The sequence below is a fragment of the Trachurus japonicus genome, chromosome 20 (assembly GCF_045865225.1).
Source record: "Trachurus japonicus isolate A0001 chromosome 20, Traja_1.0".
In the NCBI taxonomy this organism is placed as follows: Eukaryota; Metazoa; Chordata; class Actinopteri; order Carangiformes; family Carangidae; genus Trachurus; species Trachurus japonicus.
This window is the reverse complement of record NC_140926.1, coordinates 7,496,152-7,517,545: the sequence shown is the minus strand read 5'-3', so window position 1 is coordinate 7,517,545 and position 21,394 is coordinate 7,496,152. Positions and strand designations below refer to the sequence as shown.

The 21,394-nt window shown below is 43.8% G+C and overlaps 1 protein-coding gene across 1 annotated transcript in view; it reads right to left on the bottom strand.

Moving 5' to 3' along the window:
* Positions 1–1,455: 1,455 nt before the first annotated feature.
* adarb2 (adenosine deaminase RNA specific B2 (inactive)) overlaps positions 1,456–21,394 on the bottom strand; it is a 217,482-nt gene continuing 197,543 nt past the window's right edge. The window contains exons 6-10 of the mRNA XM_085763456.1: positions 18,354–18,505; positions 16,748–16,916; positions 12,621–12,802; positions 4,778–4,959; positions 1,456–1,913 (exon numbers count right to left, since the gene is read on the bottom strand). Of these exons, the coding sequence (XP_085619582.1) occupies positions 1,707–1,913; positions 4,778–4,959; positions 12,621–12,802; positions 16,748–16,916; positions 18,354–18,505 (892 nt within the window). The 3' untranslated portion in view covers positions 1,456–1,706. The remainder of the gene's footprint in view (positions 1,914–4,777; positions 4,960–12,620; positions 12,803–16,747; positions 16,917–18,353; positions 18,506–21,394) is intronic.

Here is a 21,394-nt window from a genome sequence, read left to right as displayed (position 1 = left end):
ACCACTAGGTGTCACTCTCACTATACTCAGATGTGACTGAGGCGACTGAGCTGAGCTGAGCCGAGCTGGTGGCAGTTTCTAAAACGCCTTGAAGAGAATAACAGCAGTGACGGAAAGAACAACACAGTCATGATCATAATGAACAGAAACATTTAGCTGCATCGAAACACACACACACACACACACATGTTCACATCATGAAATATGCAAAGACTTAAAAATATTGTGAGGTACAAATTTACATGGTCAGTCACCTTGCATTGTTAATCTTTAACTCCTACATCTGTTTGTAAATGGCGTCTGAAAATAAAACGGGGCAGATGTAGTCGTGGTGTGGGGTAAAAAACCTGCAGGGCGGTTGTGACACACACACACACACACACACACAAAAAGAAAATGGCGGCACGAGTAGTCGTCGTCGATGAGGTCAGCGAGGCCTCGATCGCTGAATGAAACTCGCTCTTATCGGCGACTTCGACTGAGGTGAGGAAACAGGAAACAGGCCGCGACGCGACGGGATGGAGAGGTGAGGTCGAAGGAAATAAATTTAGTATAAAGAGAAGGAAAGAAAGAAAGGGGAAAATACCCCCCCTTGTTGCCCCCTCACCCACCTTTTCCTCCATCATCACCTCCACTTGTACTTATTTGAGCCGTAATGGCGGCGTTTATGTAGCTTCTCCCTCTCGCTACTCAGTGGGGTGAGGAAAAAAAGAGAGAGAGAGGGTGTATTAACCTGTCGTCGTGTCGTGGTGAACTCTGCCGCGCTTGAAAGGCAGGTGAGGGAGGGAGAAAGGAGGGAGGGAGAAGGGAGAGAAGAGGGGGAGGGAGGGAGTAAAAGAGAGGGGGGGGGGAGTGACAAAGAGGAGGTGAGGGAAATAGGTGGAGGAAATGGAAAAGAGGGCGAAGAGATGGAGACAAAAGGAGAGGAAAGTCAGGGAGTCAAAGGGGTGAGTCAGAGAGAGAGGGAGGACAAAGATAGAAATGAGGAAGAGGAAGGTGAAGAAGGAGGTGAGGAAGGGGAGAAGGGGAGGGCTGGTCTGAAGCAATGGTCCTGTCCTTCTCCTTTTCTCACTCTTTCCTTTCCTTCTTCCTCTATCAGCCGTCACCCTGACAGGGCCGGTAATTGGACGTGGACCTCTCCTTCTCTCCCTCTCTCCCTCTCTCCCTCTCCTTTTCTCCCCCCCTCACTCTCTCCCTCTCTCTCTCTTGCTCTCTCTCTGTCTCTCTCTTCTCTCTTCTCTCTCCCCCGTGGCTCTGCTCCTCAGCGGGAGCCTTGGGGCCCGGAAATAGCTGATGACAAGATAGCGGCTGCCTTTCATTCTGCTCAAGGTTACCCCACCCTTCCCTGACAGCCGAAGAGAGAGAGAGAGGGAGAGAGAGTGAGGGGTGAGGTGGGGGGGTGTGAGGCGGGAGAAGGGGGAAGAGGGGGGGTCTTTAGGTGTGTGTTTGCTTAAATGTGTGTTTGTGGGTTTAAAGGAAGTCCATCTTTTCTTTTTTTTTGTCCCTTTTTTTCTCTGTAGTTGTGACGGAGGAGCTGAGATCCTCAGAGGTCCAGGTGTGAAGATTTGGAGTCTTACTCTAAAAAAATAAAGGTTAAACAAACACACACACACACATACACTCTCTCTCATTTTCACACACACACGCACACACACACACACACTCGCTCTCACGCTCGCTTTGCTTTGCTTTGCTTCGTCTCGGCCTCAGACCTCCAGTAGGAACTGTTCCTGCTCGGGCGGTTTCTTCACCCAGGTGCCGAGGCCCGATTCCTGCAGAGACCTGAACCACTGCTGCTTCACCGTCTGGTACGGACGCACCGCCATCTTGGCCTCGCAGTACATGAGCTGACGGTCCGATGTCGCTGCCACCGCCGCCGCTGCCGTCGAGTCGGATGCATGGTGAACCCCGAGCTGGAGAGAGAGAGAGAGAAGAGAGAAAAGAGAAGAGTGAAGCCGGCAGGTGGAAAACCTGGAAAATGGTTGACCAATTGGGATCATCCCTATGTTCCCCGGGTCCTATGTTCCCCACTATGTATGGGACAGGGGAACATAGGACCCTTTTTCTAAAAAAGGGTCCTATGTTCCCGCTTTTCCCCAAAAGGACCCGGGGAACATCCAATTTTTATACCCGTACCTGGAAGTGGAGTTGTGATTGACTTGGCATATTTTTTGCCTATTTTTGAGTGAGAAGTTGAGTTGTGACTTTGAGTGAGAAGTGTAGGCTAATTGTCCCATTGGTTGGGTTTAGGCAATGAAGAAAGGAGTTGGTTAAGTTTAGTAAAAAGACCAGGTAGAGGCTAGACAGGCCAGATAGAAAGAGTCCAGATAGGTAGAGAGAGTCCATCCACCAGCAACAGCGGGGAACATAGGACCCTTTTTTTGAAAAAAAGTCCTATGTTCCCCAGTATGTACTGCTACCGGGGAACATAGGACCCTTTTTGGTAAAAACGGGGAACATAGGACCCATTTTCAAAAAGAGGGTCCTATGTTCCCTACCCGGGGAACATAGATACTGTACGCTCCCGGCCAATTTTCCATTCATGGAAAACACATGGAAATTGAGAAAAATAGTCAAATATCCTGGAAAAGCTTTGAGTCGTCCTAGAAAATTATTATTTTATCACATCATGACATCAGCTACCAGAGCTCTATTTGACTTTTTCAGACCCCACCAAGGATTTCTTTCCCAAAGAAGTTCCTAGCGAGAAAACTATATTATACTATATTGAGTTCCAGGATTGGACCTGTTGTCTTCTCTGATGAGGGACAGATAGATAGTGACAGAGAGCTGTTTTAGGCGTGGTTTAAAAACAAAAACAACATGTTTTTGCGTTGTTCTATGATAAATTTGTCTTAATTTCTAAGCATGTAAGATATTATTTCATTGATAAGTAAGAGCCAAAGACTAAATCAGACTTCTGGGAGAGAGAATGAGATTGGTTTGGTTTGGTTTGGTTTATTATGATTATTATGTATTATGGAATGGGACGGGGGTGTGTTAGTGTGTAGCAGCTGGAAATGTCCTGGAAAAGTGCTGGACAATGATTTCAAGAGAAGAGTGAGAAGGGGCAAAGAGGGTAAAGGTTTCATGGTGGAGGAAGGAAGGAAGGAGGGAAGGATGGAGGAGAGGGAGAGCAAAACAAAACGAATGAGCCGGCACAAATGCATTATGGGGTGAGGTTGGGAGGAGGTGAGGGTGGGGGAGGAAAGGGAGAAAGGGGAGGAAAGAGGGGGGGGGCTTCAACAGCTGTGTAATCTCCCCATTTAAATTTCACAAGCAATTGAACATTCTCTGTGCTTTTTGTGCATTTCTATTGTCGCGAGGGGAAACAATGAAGATCGGCGAAGAGACAAGAAAGAGAGAAAGAAAGAAAGAGAGGGAGATGAAGTTTCTTTTGGAGATTAGTGCGACTGCTCTTGCGTGGCCCCCTTCATATACGGCGGCGCGCGCGGGGAGCACTTAAGGTGGGGGCCTCCTCGAGTACTTCTCCAAATAATTATGGTTTCATAGTCATTATGCTTTAACGGCCGCCATTTGGCGACGCAGCCGCTGTCTGTTACATAAAGTTTCTCAGCGGAAATGAAAAGTGCAAGTGGTTCGGTCCGTGTGCTGCCGAGCAAAAGATCCTCAGAGCTGACGGCTTTTTTTATTATTTTGATAAGAGCAGATGTTGTTGCCAGGGACGACCGATGGGTTTATCAATGGATTCCTCGGTTTGACTGAGTGAACGTTGGCTCAGATCTCTGTGGTTTCTGTTTCAGTTTTACAGTGCATGATGGTCAAACAGTCGTTGATTCGTAAAGCTGAGACATTATTTATAGTTACACTGAACTAATGCAATAAACCAGCAAATAAAAGACACTAAGAGGAAGTTTTTGATTAATATTTAAAGTTATACTTCACTTTTGTTAACGACAATGATATTATTTGTCTACTTACACTATACAAAATGTTTTTATACATTTTTAAACCTACGCTACTAGGTAAGTGCAAATTACGTTTCCAAATTTAAACTGGGTGTAAAAACAGAAAACAAAAACTCTGAAAGAAAATGTGTATTCTCTTTTTGTTTTGTTTTTTTACAAAAAAATTCTAACAAATTACTAAAAAAAAAAAAAAAACGGTGAAAGTTTTTATTTATTTATTTATTTATTTTTACAAAAAAGACAAACAAAATCCATATTATTATTATTATTTTTTTTTTTAAACATTTCAATCAATTGTATTAGAAACTCTTCCTTTTCAAAATTGGTCCACAATTTAAAAAAAGGTTATAGGCAAGTTTTAAAGAAGTTTTTTCTTAGGTTTTTTTTTAGTCCCCCAGGGGGCTTGTGAGAAGAAGAAAAAAAAAACATCTCTCATCTGAAAATTGTCTTGAAATGAGAAAATTATCAGTTTTTTCCACAGAACATGTTGCTTTTGTTCGTTTTATTTTCATGGCTGGATGTTTCTGAGCCAAATCCTTTCAGTCGGTTGATAACTGGGTTTATTTTTTTCTGCACAGCCTTGAGTTTTTTTTTGTTTTTTTTTTACAAAATGACCCGATACTTTCTTTGGCAGTGGCTCATTTTGGTACGGATGCTTCAGCTCGCAGTGTGTTCACGCTCGTCTCCATCATGGAAATGTGGCACCTGTCAATCACCGTCTGTATTATTTTACTGCCTCGAATAAAAACTCAGACACAAACCAGAAGTGTTGCTCTTGACTTCTCACTAATAAACTTCAGTTACTCTCCACCTCCCTCTGTGTGTGTTGTGTGTGTGTGTGTCCTCACCTTGCGGTACAGTCTGCTCCAGCGCGTGAACAGAGTGTGTTTGCAGAGACGTGACGGCGTCCCAGAGTCCCGTCTCCGTCCCGTGGCGGTGTTGACCACCTCCACCTGCGTGTCGCCCAGCGTCCAGTTGATGCTCACGCACGAGGCCTTTCCCGGCTGCTGATACTCCGCACTGCTCAGACCTGCAGCCAAACACAACACAACACGACACGTCAACACAACACAGTCCAGATCAAAGTGTTTCCAAACATAGTGAACTCATGAGGACAAAAATAAAGTGTGTTTTTCCTGTTTTCGTTTGACCTTCCTTCTTCTACACACACACCCCGAGGCGAACGGCGGACAGATTTTGCAGCAGTGCAAAAAAAGCCGAGTCAACCTGGGCCTAGTGCTGCACAATCAAGCACATAACCAGTGTGTGTGTGTCTGTGTGTGTGTGTGTGTGTGTGTGTGCACTTGAGTCCCAGCAGTTAACGTTGTGTTTGAGTGTTTCCACCTATGTGCACTGTAAATATTATCTCAAGTCACAAAGACCAGGCAAATAACGTCCTGGAGAGGCGGCACTGCAGGTGTTTCCCAGTGCATTCTGGGTAAGAGTGAAATTTTTTGATTCAGCGTTTGAGGTTTTTTTTGAAGACACTCGACTGTGACTGAGCCTGAAGCAGAAGAAAGTATTGAACCACACACTGTACTGGTCGGGTCAAGGATGAAGCGTGGAAGAAGTTTCCTGCAGTGATACAGTTTGATTCATTTTTATTTTATTTTACTTTACATTTATTTTTACAGGAACTCTCCACAGTGATCAGTATATGTGCCGGTTTCTTTAGTTTTCATTGAGCAATCTTACTGCTACTAAATTAATATACAGTTAATAATCGAAATAATAAAGATTATTTAGATTATTCATAAATGCACAAGTTATTTTGCCATTTAATCACAGTGAAAGTGAAAACTGAGTAGGTTAGTCACATGTTTGCTTTGACTTCCAACAATCTCAGCATCAGTAACTTGTTTGATTTTAAAAAACAATATCCAAAAGTTATTATTTAATTTATTAAATGTGAAGAAGAAAGAAAAATCCTTATCCTTAAATGTTTTGGAGAGAAGTAGAGATTCCTGGAGCTTTAACCACATGAGTAGTTTAGTTTTTTTGCATAATTAATAAACAAAGAGACACAGACATGGATGAAAACACACATCTACTCAAAAAAAATTACAAGTTGTAATGTGGTTTTACATGTGCTGGAGTTTTCTCTGGTTGTCATGGTAACTCCGTGCAGCTCTGACTCTTCAGAAACTGAGCCTTAAAGGTCCAGTGTGTAATATTTGGCAAAATCTGAATATACTACCCATGAATATATTTGTAGAAGTGTATAATAAAATAAAATTGGTTTGGTTTTTGTAGCCTTATAATTATTCTTTTATATCTACATCTAGCAAGGGTCTTGCTATAGAGAGTGTCGCCATCTTGCGCCGCCATGTTTGTACGGCAGCCTGAACGGAAAATCCAGCTAGCCGAGTTTCGTGTGCATAAATACGAAGAAGAACGAAGAAGAAGGCGGAAGGAAAGAAGAAGGATGAGGAAGCGCTGCAATCTAGCATCTGAACAGTAGATGTCACGGTTTTCCCCCCATTTTTTTTACACACTGGCCCTTTAAAACCAAACCGTCAGGACTTTAGTGACTTTGTGATGTCACAACTAAGCAGTGACGAAGCCCCGCCCACCTGGACGGACCGTTCAACCTTGCAGGATTTGGTTTCACCTTCCTGTCGGCTGATATTTGACCACGTTACTTATATTACTCACTTACCACATGTTGTATTGTGTTTTTATTTTATATCAGTTAACTTGTTGCTTGTTGCCGTTAGGAGGAAACGTTAGGAGGAGTAATAAATGTCACGCTGGCGCCACAAACAACACTTCGACACATTAAATCCACTCTTTGTCTGTGAAAAACTGTCTGCAGGAGGGGAACAACAGCTCGGATCTCACCTTGACTTCCAACCCAGTTATTTATTATATCGGGTCGATTCATGGGGAGAAGATCGGCAGGCAGGTTATTTCGTCTGAACAACAGTTGCCTGTGATCTCGGCGTCTGACTGACAGCTTGTTATAGTACAATATCTGACGTACAATAACCACAATACATGCCTTCAGATCATCGCTCCCGTCGCCACGCTCGTTTTCCCCTTCCCCGTCCTCGCTCTCCCATTCATTCGCCAGCCTCGGCTCTTCTTCTCTGCAGCTCCTTAGAGCCTGAATGAATTGCCTGCCACGGTAACAATCCTCCAAGTCTCTTATTACCCATCTCTCCTCTCTTGTGCAGACGCACCTCTTTGAACAAAAGACCCTCCTATCCATCCTGCCTTTTTCCCCCCTTTTCTCCCGCTCCATTCATGGCTCATTTCATCCCTTCAATGGACTTGACTTCCTCTGTTTCTGTAATAGCCAATTTGATTTTTCCCTCATTGAAGACTTGATCAATTTCTCTTCTGGGAAGTGTTTGGCAGACATGAAAGAGGCAGAATTAGAGCCTTTGGTTATAGGATTCATGGCTGTACAGTACACACACACACACACACACAGCAGTGGTTTAATATCTGAGGCTGCTGTGGAGCAACAATACACCAGTGTGTGTGTGTGTTTATATGTACATATTGCATCTATCCTGTGTTATTGTGCTGCTGCTGTGAGGTTATCAACTCGTTCTCATGCGAGCGGAGCAGCAGAGGGAGGAGTGATGCAGCAACAGGTGTGTGAAAAAAACACAACCCCACTGCCACAAACACATTTATACAGCACTTATAATACATTCAATACATAATATTTAACTATAACCAATAAAGTGGAGCTGCTGTCTTCTCTAACAGTGAGCTGGTTTATGTTTGGTTGTGTAGTACTGTATGAGTCATTCAAATCTCCAGTGTGTTTGTGAATAACATTTAAAAAAACCTGACAAATCTATCTATTTTCATGTATTTTGACCATGTAACTGTTGCTGTAGGAAAATATGCTGAAGGCCGACTCACTCTTTGTATCATTAACAATATACATACATATATATATATTATTGAGAAAGGGGAGATTGTCCTGCACTGCACAGATTAGATCCTCACATTGGTGCCGCTGGTGTCAGGAAATGAGTCCATGAAGAAAGGACGAAGTTCCACTGCACACAATGTGGTCATTTCAATACTGATTTATTATTGAAATTAAAAGTATAAAGCAACGCGCCCAGTGGGCTTCATCAGCCACGTCTGGAAAGTAGATCCGGCTATAGGCATTTACCTCTAAAACAACTCAGTCTCGCAATGTTCTGTTATTATCTCACAGCGTGGTGAATGTGCAGGTCACAACTTGTCCACCAGAGCGTTTTGGAGTTGTTGGATTGTGTATTTGATGAGTTTGATGAGGGAAACCAAGAAATCCCATTAGCCTCCGTAGCGTAGCTCTGAGCAGCTCACAGCTCTGCTCCGCTGTTCTAAAAAATAGCTTGCACCGACAATTAAAGGTAACGAACCTACTACTGCTATGACTATAGGGATTATGGCAAAATGTTGAACTATCCCTTTAAGTTGTGTTAGTGTCAGGCTGCTCTCCAGCGCCCTCTGTCTGCCAAAACAAACACAACCTGCTTCTGTGGCTTCTTATTCACAATTAATAAAGCGTTTTCAGGGTTTTCAGGTAGTGTGTGTGGTTACAATATGTATTCATCCACCAGGGAAACGAGCCTTTTGCCTTTTGCCCTCGCGGCGGCCATTATTAAAGTTTCCTTTATCTGCTGTCGTTGTTCCAATTCGTCTTATCCCCGAAAACAACAAAAGCCTTAGTCGCCACACTTCCTGTTCATGCTGTGGTGAAAGTGAAACAGCAGGACGACGACGGCGCGAGCGAAGGACGAGTCGGCCCCATCGATGTGTTTGGCCCTCGGGTGTTCAGTTCAGGTGGAGCCGGCTTTGGCTCGGCGCGATAAGACGAGGGGGGGTGTGAGGGGGAGTGAGAGGGGATGGGGGGGCTTCTGCGATCCCCAGGAATTTTTTTTTTCCCTCCAGGGGTGTTGCTTTTAAAATAACCCTGGACACACAATAGCCGGGGAGCTCATCAGAAGCGATGAAAGGATGGAGGAGGAGATGAGAGGAAGGTGGGGGCAGATATGCACACACACAGACATCTGAATAAAAGCTCTCGCTCTCTCTTTTCCTTATTCCCTTCCTGCCTCCCCCATCCCCTCCGTCTCTCTTTCCTTCTCTCTCTCTTTCTGTCCCGACTCCCTTCAGATTGAATGGGCTCAGGGCTGTGATTACATTGATTTGGTCTGTGGCCATCTCCTCCGTCTGTCCATCTTCCTTCCCCTTCATCCACCCTTCTTTCACCCTTCAGAAGCAGAAGCTGCTGCAGGTGTACAGATCTGACAGTTCGGGACACACACGCACACACACACAGAGTCACACACACTGCAAATGTGTTTCTACAGATTTACAATCTCAGATCTGGAAATATGAGATGAGATTATGAGATATGAGATTGAATGAATTCAGGCCGTCTTCTTAAATTGATCATGAATTTGTCTTTTATGCCTCAGTCAGGTCTCCAATCTGTACTTTTCTTTCCCCTTAAAAATACAATACATTTTTATATCAAGGCTGTGACAGATTCTCACTGCTCAAACTTTGGTGACACATTAAAATTTACATTTATATCCTGTTCAATGTGCAGTTGAACAGTTAAAGACGTATATGTTAAAGCAGAAGTAAGTGATATATTTGTGTTAATATAAGTCTTAAATAGTTATATCTTCCGACAGCAATCACTTACATAGAGTGTTTGGACTGAAACACGGGTCTGTCAGTCACTCTGCTCTGCTCTGAGCCGAAGAGAAAACATTTATCGTATCCTACAGTTTTTATCCAATGAGGAGAGAGAACGGCATGCAGGGCTGTGTGTGCAGCCAAGGAACGCCGTGAATGTGGCGACGTAGGGACGAGGACTGTTATGGTGTGTTCAAGGAAACTCGTATTTTTCCGACCGTGAAGTGGTACCAGTTCGATCTGGTACGAGTTCACCGGTCGGAAGTTACGAGTGGCCGTTATAGTGACTTTCACCGGTAAAACAGGTCGGAAAAACATGAGTGGGTTGCCTGGAACGCTACAAAGTCGTAAGTTGTGACTTGAAGCTGTAATTTACGATTTCAAAAGCCTGCCTGGAACGCAGCATTAGCGAAAACGACCGGACCACTTACTTCTGCTTTAAGAGATAAAGGACCAGTTCTGGGTTTAGGTCTCAATTCAAGATGAGACAAGTTGTTTAAAGTACTAACAACATCATCATATGAAACTGAAATGGAGAAGTTTTCACTGAAATTAGTCATTTATTTTCTTGTGTTTCCATTGATATGCAAAGTTTTGGTGACTTTGGTGTATATACGTTTACATTATGGCCCCTGTGATTGACTGATGTCCTACTATAGTGAGTCTGATATCAAGTCATTTGATCTAAAACCAGCTACAAACACTTTCCACAGCAGCTGAATTCGAGACTGAACTTACTCATCTCAAAATTTCTGATAAAGTAAAGATAATTTCACTGTTATTAAGTCATTTTCTCCTCAGATTCAGTGTCGTTTTTGCAGTGCACGTCTGTTTAAAACCCACGTCCACACCGTCAGCGAAGCAGGAGCTGTACGTTCTTCGTTAGGTGTTGGATAAAAGTCATTAAACAAACTCTGTGCTTACCTCCGGCTTCAGTGAACAACTTAATACCTATAAGTAAGTGTGAATGATGAACGAATGCATCATACCTGAGCGCTGTTCTCCAAATATTAACTGCAGCTTGTAAAAATCTAAAAAAAAAAAAACCCAACTTCCCGATCCAGACAAGTCAAATGACTTCCGTTCAAAAGAGCCATTGAACAAATCATGAGAAATGCTCGTCGTCGGGGGCTGCGGTCGGGAGCCTCGGTGATGAATTCAACCCGGCTATCATCATCACCAGAGGACAATTCAGCACAATTATCAATCTTGATGAGGATAGGCCTCACAAAATATTCATCCTCATGGCAACCAATTACCCGGAGCAGAGCCCTGCAACGCAAAGAGTTCCTGTGCCCTTCAAGAAGTGCACTTGAAACCTGACAGAAATATGGTATTAGATGTAGATGTATCGGCTGTGTGCATTCGACATGATATAATAATGTCTTTTTTTGTCTTTTCTTTTCTTTTTTTGTCTTGTATGTGACTGTCGCTGTCTTTTGTTCTTATCAATGGCGCCACAGCAGCAGCTAAACGTGTCCTACATCGCCGTGCAGCATCCCTGTCACTCTGCTCGGCTGCGACTGGCCTAGATCTGAAGTGATGGCTGATGCACTTTCTACAAGTTGGGTGTCATTCAGATCCTCATCCAGCATTCATCTTCACTACAGACGGAAAAAGCCGGAGGTCTCCGCGGAGCAGCAGACGTGCCAGACAACTTTTTAGCTTGTTGCTTGTCTCGCTGCCACAACGCAACGGGCGGAGTAGCAGGGGTTTGTTAAGCATGTGTGTGTGTGTGTGAGGGGATGTGTGTGTTCATCTGGTCTGGATTCAGAAATCTCTGACAGTAGATGAGTTCAGACAGACAGAGAGACGAGAGACGGGACAAAAGAGTCTCTGCAAAACACTCAGACGACAGGTGTTCCTGCTTCACAGAGATTAAAACTCTTGTCAATGAACTGTAAATAACTGATAAATAAAGTTGTAAATATTTGACTTTGTGTACGAGGAAGTTATCACACCAATTAAATTATTATCAACCAATTATTTATGGACAAAAGGTGGGATTAAATAAGATTTTTCTGCTCCCCATTCCTTTTCAAATGTGTAAAACAAGTTAACAAGTGTTTGACAATTTCTCTTTCACCACTATTCTTTTCATTTTTGTTTTATTTATTCTTTTGTTACATTTTTAAACTATTATTTATTGTCTTTCACGTCATTTTCAGTCCAATCAGTAATATAAAACCTTGTTTTTATCTCTGTAATTAAGTTAAAGGTCTAGACTTTAACCCTAACCACATTTTTTTTTTTTTTTTAAGTATATTTTTCGGCTTTTTGCCTTTATTTGATAGTGATGACAGTAGAGATAGACAGGAAATGGGGAGGCAGAGAGAGGGGGAATGACACGCAGGAAAGGTCTGCCCGACGCAGGATTCGAACCGGGGACGCCTGCGGCGAGGACTGTAGCCTTTACATGGGGCGGCCGCTCTACCCACTGCGCCACGCACCGCCCCAACCCTAACCACATTTAATGTAACATAGATCTTATTTAGATGGAGTTAAAATGTCAAATAACATCTTATCTGGTCGGTTTCATGTACAAATAAACGCAGAAACATTAAAACATCGATTTTTACTGATGCAAACTTTTACTGACTTCAAAAATTGCATCATGTATCGATACGTATCGGTTAATCTTCCCATCCTTTCTGTAAAGTGCTTTAAAATAATGTGAATTATGTTTTGTCAGCTGTGTTTTTAACTCAAACTTCACTCTTAACCCTAATCCTAATCCTAATTCCTAACCTTGGAGGAAACAGAAAAAGCTCTCTCTGTAGCATAGCAACCAGGTGATGAAGACGTCGTCAACCCATCCTGAGTCTGGTGGGTTTTTTTTCAGAAACGTCTTCCTGTTACTGACAGTTTCTCCTCTTCACTGTCACAAAGTGCAGCAGCTCCTTGTGGAAACTGTTGAGTGACACTGAGATACTGGATGTTGTTGTTTGGTGCTGTAGCTGTACAAACATAACAATGTTAAAGCGCTGTGTGTGTGTAGGTGTGTGTTTGTGTGTGATTCAGTTGCAGTCGTACCACTGAGCAGGGGCTGGTTGCGTCTGTAGGTGGCGGGCAGCGGGCCGAGACGCTCCTGCCGCTGGTTCAGGACTCGGCCCAGGTGACCGGTGTGGCGCAGGCTGCCCACGGTGACGCTGTGCAGGTAGACCGGCTCCACGAAGTGACTCAGCAGCGCCCCCTGCAGCCCGAGGACGTTCCACCTTCAGGACAGAGGAGGAGAGAGAGGGAGGAGGAGAGGAGAGAAGAGCGTCAATAACAGGTAGAAACAATTTGATCGTTATCTTGATGTGGGACGTGATGGACGGACACACACAAAGAAAGAAAACACACAAACACACACACAAGCCGTCATCACCACAACCAAAGGTCAGTGCATCAGCATTCATTACACAGAGCGACGCATCAGCATGTGTGTGTTGATCAGAGCTGCTGAGGTTAATGCACTGCTGCGGGCGGGACGAGGAGGTGCGAGCGAGTGCCTCAAGGGTGTGTGTGTGTGTCTCTGTGTGTGTGTGTGTGTGTGTGGTGTTTAGGGAGATCCACCAGTGACACAAAATCACTGTGGGGCTAATCCTGCCAGCCTCTGCTCCTATAGCTACTGTAGCCAGCTGGTCGTGTGCCACCTACTGTTCAAATCCCCGTCTATTTATCCAGCAGATGCTAATTTATGGATGGAAAATGATAATGACTGTGTTTATTATCACGGAGAGAGAGGAAACCTGCTGCGTACCTGAGCTACGTGCTCCTCCGCCACGTCGGACTAATGAACTTATGCGAGACACAATCAGAGACTTGACATTATCCGACTAATTTCACATCACTGTTCTTTTTCTTAATCAAAGTCTCTTTAGCTGCTTGGCTTTTTCTTTTTCCCCCCACCCTCCTCTCTCCTCTCTCTTGCAGACTTAATAATCAGTCATTACGGCTTCTTCTTTTTCTTTTCGCAGTCAATTAATATCAAAGTGTTGGTCCGCCCACGTGTGCTTCACCTGCAGGAACCTGTCCCTCCCTCCTCCTCAGACGGAGAGGAGGAGGAGGAGGAGGAGGAGGAGGAGCTCAACCTCAGTTGCTCCACCACAAAACAGAAATAGTTTAGCCTGAAATATTAATTTACCCAGAGGGCGACGACGCCGTGAATCAGAAACATCTTCTAATCTCATGCAAGAAAAGAGCCATCTGGCTTAGGTGTGTGAATTTAAAGAGAGGAGGGGGAGAAAGAGGAGAGGAGAGGAGAGGAGAGACTTTCCCCTTCTCCCTCTCTTTCTCTCTCTACATCTATCCTTTCTTCCCTCCCCCGGTAAACGCCGACCATTAAAGTAATGTGTTCATCTGCATAAAACTGCGGTGGAATGGAGAACATCATCGTTATATATGAAAGCCATTTAGGCCCCTCAATTAAATCCAGCTGTCGACTTCAGATCTAATATTAGCGGAGGAGCTTCACGGCTTAAGAAAACAACGTGACGAGCGTCAGGTGGAGCGCTGACAGAGAGGAGGAGGAAGAGGAGGAGGAGGAGGAGGAGGAGGAGGAGTAGGAGGCGTCATGTCGGAGGTGTTTACGACGGGAGCAAAGATCCTAAAAATCCCCAGTGGTCCGAGCTGAACTAACCATAATAAAGTGCAGGGGACTGAAGGAAGTGGGGGGGAATAAAAAAGTAATGGGAGGTTGCAAAACGAGTGTGACAGAGGACAAAAAGAGTATCCAGGGGATCAGTTTAAGATTGCACCATCACCAATGTGTGTGTGTGTGTGTGTGTGTGTGTGTGTGTTGAGTCGGCCGGCGGTCCTAAGCTCCTCTCAGTTCCACCCTCCACCCTGACCTTGATAAACTGGCCCTTGGTGACCCACTCACTTTAACGACGGCCACCGATCATTTACAGCGATATAAAAAGAAAAAAAAAAGAGAGAAAGAAGGAGGGAGAGAGGGAGAGAAGGGGAGGAGAGGGAGGAGGCTGTGGAGCAAAGAGAGAGCGTCTGCCGTCTGGCTTCAGCGAGGATGGAGGAAGAGGATGGTGGAGGTGTAATGTTGGTGGTGGTGGTGGGAGGAGAGGAGGGGAAGAAAGGCAGGGTGTCCCCTTCTCCTCCTTCCCCCCGTCACTCTATTTTTTTGTCAAGTAATTGCTTTCACCCCCGTTGGTGACCTGGGTAGATTTAATCACACCATCTCCAGCCCCGGCCAACTGAATCAAATTGGTCAAATTAACAGCAGCTCCACAGGAGAAGGGTTCACCTCTCACACACACACACACACACACACACACACACACACACACACACACACACACACACACACACACACACACACACACACACACACACACACACACACACACACACACACACACACACACACACACACCGGCTCAGCTGTGGTCCTGTATGGTTCACTTGGCACAGTGCGGCGCTTACTAAGCTGGATTCATGGGTTCAGTTCCTGTCGAGGCCGAATCACACGAGCAAAGGAGGTGAAGATGAGTTAGAAGAAGAGGAAGAAGCCTCTCTGCTAAGTTTCAGCTTTGGTAAACACTAGTTTAAAGGGATAGTTCCACATTTTGGCAAATCAGCCCATTGCCATAATCCCTATAGTCTTAGCAGTAGGTTCGTTACCTTTAATTGTCGGTGCAAGCTGTTTTTAGAACGGCCGAGCAGAGCGGCAAGCTGCTCAGAGCTATGCTACAGAGGCTCATGGGATTTCTTGGTTTCCCTCATCAAACTCATCAAATACACAATCCAACAACTCCAAAACGCTCTGGTGGACAAGTTGTGACCCTCACATTCACCACGCTATGAGATAATAACACAACGTTACCAGACAGAGTTGTTTTAGAGGGAAATTCATGCAAAACCGCTGATGCCGCGTTCCCATCGGGAGCAGTTTTTCAGCAAAAAGTCTCTGCATTTACCTCTAAAACAACTCTGTCTTGTAACGTTCTGTTATTATCTCATTGCGATCCACTCCTCACACATGAAGACGATGTGTAAGAACCATTAGTGGCTCTCGTTAAATATTATTGACCCATATAATTTGACCATCTGCCTGTTAGGGTGAGATAATGTCACTGTTCTTAATTGCATTTTTTAAATCTGTTTTTTTTTTTTTTTTGGGACGGCCCAGCTCTTATTTTGACATCTACAACCTAAACACACAAACACACAATGTTTTGGTGTGTTTTATTTTTATCTGGGGCAGACTGAGCCCTGCAGATCTGCAGATTAAAACAATCATGTGATTAATACGCTTATTCATTAGAAGGGGATTAGTCGTTCAAGTCACATATGGGAAATCAATAGTCATCACCAGGACGACAGAAGATTTCACATATGACATGACACACACACACAAATACACACAAATACGCACACACACACACACACACACACACACACACACACACAGATGTGTTAAGGTAAATATCAAGACAAACCTCTGTCTGAGCACATTTTGAAAAGCTTTATTTAAACACAGCTCAGCCCGTCTCATATGGGAGCTAATCTCCCTTTATGAGTGGCTCTTCTCATTATGGTCTGTTCAGAGTTTCCCCTGTCCACCACTATAACATTAACACAATCCACGCTGGAATAAATACAATGAGATTCAAGCTTTAGGAAGCAGCACTGTATCTGATTAGACGGATCAAATCTATGAAGTTGGAGCTTTGATTTTGAACATAAAGAACAAGTTCACACCAAGTTCAAACTCAGGAAGGTAAAGAAGCTTTAAAGGAGACTTATTATGACCCTTTGACACAAATTTAAATAGTTCCCAGGTGTCTTAAAGTCATATCTGTGACATACTTCACGTCAAAATACCCCAAGGATCAAACATCACAGCTCTTTTCATCCAGAACGGCTTCAGTGCCTGTCCCTTTAAATGCAAATGAGCCACTGCTTGCCCCCTTTACCTGTACTCACAGGTGGGGTGGTATTATGCAAATGTGAAAACTAATGACATCATTGGATGACAACAGATTGTAAAGCCACATGGATTTCAACCTCTGGAGCCTGAAAATTACAGATTTTTATGTCAATTCTCACATTTTGGGGGCCGGAAGGCAAGAAAAACACCCAAATATATGTTAAAGAGGCCTTCTAAATGTGATGTTTCCATAATATGTGAACCTTTAAAACCCAGACTCATCACTGACCTGGTGATTTTGTCTGTGCAGGACATGGTGATGAGCTGCTCGCCCTGCAAGACGCCGTCCCACGTCTGGACCGGCCCCCGACACCGGACCAGCACCGTCCCCTCGCCCGACTCGATTTTGGTCCTCAGGTGGTTGCGGTGTTTCCTCATGAGGTGTCTGCTGCTGTGAACTATCGACACAACACAACACGACACACAACCAGTTTAATCAGCCAATAATCAACCAGATAAACTCAAAAGGAAACAATAAACTCTACAACTGCCTGGTTGTTTGATCCATTTTGAACTCCCTCTCCTACCCTCCTCCCTCTTTCTTTTCTCCGGCTTTTTTCCTCCACGGCTGTTGTTGCTCCGGCTGATGACAGCAGCTAAAAATTAAGCTCGGAAATATTTCAGGAAAAAGGTACTAAGTAATTTTCTAATCTCCGAGAGAGAGAGAGAGAGAGAGAGAGCGCGTGCTGCAGAACATTTAAAAGGTTTAATGACCAAAAACGTCAAGTTCAAAGGCTTCTCTGATCTGACAGCATCGTCTTTTCTCTCCCTCTTTCTCTTTCTCTCTTTCTCTCTCTCCATCCCCACTGGTTTCATGAAATCTCACCATGTGCTGTGCTGTGTACACACTCACAGAGCCCAACAGCAGCTTCAAACTGTGATGAAAGATGAGGAAATCTATACATTTTGAGGTCCACGTTACATAACTGAGCTCTGGAGGGGAAAAAAAAAAACGCTGGAAAAAACCTGAATGAATGAACATCCTGTTTATTTTCAGGGCATAAGCAATAATAATAATAAAATGTCATGGAGTCAGCAGCACAGTGGCTGAAAGAGGCCAAAGATGGAGTGTGACATGAAAAGGAAGTCGGCTCCTCGATGGTGAGGAAAAAAATGAAAGGAAAAGGAGGAAATGATCTGTTGTGAGAGAGAGTGAGAGTGCGAGTGTGATGACGGAGATTAAAAGGGATAGTTCAACAGAGTAGGTTCGTTACCTTTAATTGTCGGTGCAAGCTATTTTTAGAACGGCGGAGCAGAGCCGTGAGCTGCTCAGAGCTATGCTACGGAGGCTAATGGGATTTGTTGGTTTCCCTCATCAAACTCATCAAATACACAATCCAACAACTCCAAAACGCTCTGGTGGACAAGTTGTGACCTGCACATTCACCACGCTATGAGATAATAACAGAACGTTACCAGACAGAGTTGTTTTCGAGGTAAATACAGAGACTGCTTGATGAAAAACTGTCCCCCGAGGGAAACGCGCATCAGTGGTTTTGCACGAATTTACCTCAAAAACAACTCTGTGTGGTAACGTTGTGTTATTATCTCATAGCGTGGTGAATGTGCAGGTCACAACTTGTCCACCAGAGCGTTTTGGAGTTGTTGGATTGTGTATTTGATGAGGGAAACCAAGAAATCCCATTAGCCTCCATAGCGTAGCTCTGAGCAGCTCAAGGCTCTGCTCCGCCGTTCTAAAAATAGCTTGCACCGACAATTAAAGGTAATGAACCTACTGCTAAGACTATAGGGATTATGGCAATGGGCCAATTTGCCAAAATGCTGAACTATCCCTTTAAATAAAATTTCAACAGGTGAAAGCCAGGGTGTCTTACGGTCGGTGGTGATTTCGTAGGGCGAGTTGAGTCTGCCGTCGCCACACGGCGAGGTGCTGATGTACATGTGGAAGTGGACGTTGTCTCTCAACCTGAAGCCGCACTCCTTGTGCCGCACGAATATCGACTCCTCCCAGTCTTCAGGGCTTTTACTGTGGCGACAAAGAAAGAGAAAAGAAGAAAAAAATAAAAAATAAATAACAAGAGCGAGGGAGACTGATGATGAGAGAGGCAGCGCCATTCATCACAGAAAAGGAAACAGATTTCCACTTTTCTTTCCCAGTGATGAAGCGAGGCGGAGACGGAGGTGGAGATGGACGTGACCACGGTCCATTCTCCTGCTGTCACACCCAGACCTGGACATTACTCACGCTGTCCTCTCGTCTCCCAGGGAAACAAGGGGAGAGGGTTTAACCTATGGATCCGAGTGTTCATGGGGATCAATGAAATGATTTGGCTCAGATAAAAATAATAGTTTGATATAAAACAACAAATAAATGAGCCGAACACAAGACGTCCAAATAATATTGTTGATTAAAACATATAATTTAATACTCCATATGATGATTTTAAACCGGGACCATGAACGCACCGCCACTGCTGTCAGTCTGGTTGTAGCTACAGTCTGTACGTTAAACTCTGACGCTGTAGGAGCCCCGACTGTCATGATCTGCTTCCCTGTTGTCTCCCTTTAATTAACTGTGTCTTGTCTTAGTGTTACGTCCTCTTTGGGTTCCTTTGTGTAGTTATTTCCAGTGTTATTTTGAAGTTCTGTGTCCTGTTTTCCTGTTTTACTTTGAAGTCTCATTCCTGTTTTCCTGTTAAGTTTATCACCCTTTTGATGACCTCATGTGTCCCACCTGTGTCTGATTGCACCACCTGTGTCTTCCTTTGGGTATTTAGCCTCTCCCTTTGTCTTTGTCCGATCGTCTGCGTTAATACCCTGTGTTGGTGTCGTCTGTGTTTTCGTGTCCCTGCCCTGAGTTTTGCATTTAGGAGTAAGTTTGTTTCCAATAAATCCCTCAGTAGGGATGTACAAACCTTAAACCTGACACCGACAACAGACGTCATCATGATGGGAAATGAACAAGATGGCGACGGTGGAAGTTGGTTGAACAAAAAAACAAAACAAAAACAAGTTGACATTTGGATAAACTTCAAATACTGTACAACGCAGCGTTGCTACAGAAACACACACCACAGAAACTCACCTGATGTTTTTTAAGCCTGTTATTACGCTGTGTATTTACACATTATGCAAAATTAGTGCATTGTTTGCAGATGAGAGTCTGTAGTTTTCTGTTTTCTTTTTGGCTGCTGACTAATTTTATTATGTCTGAGTAAAATTACTAAATGTGAATTGTTGACAGCTGACATGGACTTTTTGATCTCAGGACAAAGACTAAATCTAAAATGAACATTAGCTGAAGCTGCCGTAGAGATTTAACAGCTACGACAAATGAATGTAAACACCGTCGCAGCCTCTGTTCAGGTGCGGCACGAATGCACAGGTGTCAATGTGCCTGTGGCTGCATGTAAATATGACACTGCGCAAAGACTGATAGATGATGTTTTGCCTCGAGGAAAAAACACCCCGTGTTTATCCATGAAGCTGCTGCTGCTTTTTAAATATACACAAACAGGAAAAATATAGAAACACAATAAAAATATGACTCACATTTAAATAAACAGACTACAGTAGTTTACATCAGCTTTACAGTATGTGCACGTGCAGCATTACACACTTGATGGACATGAGTCATTAATAAGAGATGGTGACTTTTATAAAACAGAATCTCATTCGCGTGAATTAATTATTAATTATCATGTTAAAGGCTTCACATGGAGTTTAGGAAAGTTTTTTTTGCTCCACATCCATTAATTATAAACTGAATAGCTGCAATATGGTCGACTGGGAAACACATAATCAGTCTCATCGCTCACACACATCAGTTCTTATACACACATAATGTGTTTAAAGTATGCATCACGATGCAAATCACGGCCGCACTCTTTACGTAACCTCTCCTCTGTGTCCGGTGTCCTTTCGCTCAGTGTAAATATGGCAGTTGTGGCATTTTGTTTGGTCGTTTCATTATGAATTATCTTCCCCCATTAGCCGTTTTCCTCAGCCACAAAGTCTCTGTACCTGCCATCCGGCATTGTGCTAAGACAAAAAGTCGGTGCTGTGTATGCAAATATGACATTCAGCGATCTAGACTTCTCGCCACTAATCTGATGAATCAGCTTTGCTATCGAGCTCCTCCGGGGAGCTCAAAAACATAATATAAGCTTGTGCACTGGAGGCAGTTAGGAGTCAAAACTCATCAAGACCGTCTCTTGACACCGGTAAGAAATCTTTATGTGTGTGTGTGTGTGTGTTAGTGTTTGTGTGTGTGCAGGTTTCAAAGCCACGCGATGCACATACACTTAAAAAAGTACTTAAAAAAACAAATAGGCCGTTGAGACCGTGAGCTGAAGCGTTGAGTGTGTGATGGTATGCTTAGTTAGCGCGAGAGGACGGCGCACATATGGCTCGTTGATTATTGAAAAGTCTCTGGTGGACGAAGCCTGGCCGTTTCCAGGACGATTATAGAGGAGGGAGAGCGATTTTTGGCACCGCAGCGAGAGGTCACACTCACAACAAACTGGATATTTAATGCCACTGTGCAAACTGTGATGCAGCAAGTTGTGTCATGCATGTTAAAACCAAAGTGTGTAAAGCTACAGCAGCAACTTAACTGATTTATTAACATTTACTCAACTAGGTGCTTTACTTTACTCTACTCTAACTTTATTCTAATACTCATGGACAGAAGTTTTGATACAGACGATGGAGACAACTCCACCGATGCTTAAGAGAAGGTGTCAGTCCAGTCAATCACAACAGGTTTTGTACTTAACATAAAAGAGACACTAGGAGTAAATTAGCCAGTAATCTAGCACCACCAGCCTTATGTTAGTAGATTATCAATACTGGATTAGCAGCACTACCAGAATTTCACTGTAAATGTCATAAGGACCTCATAGATTTTAAAAAT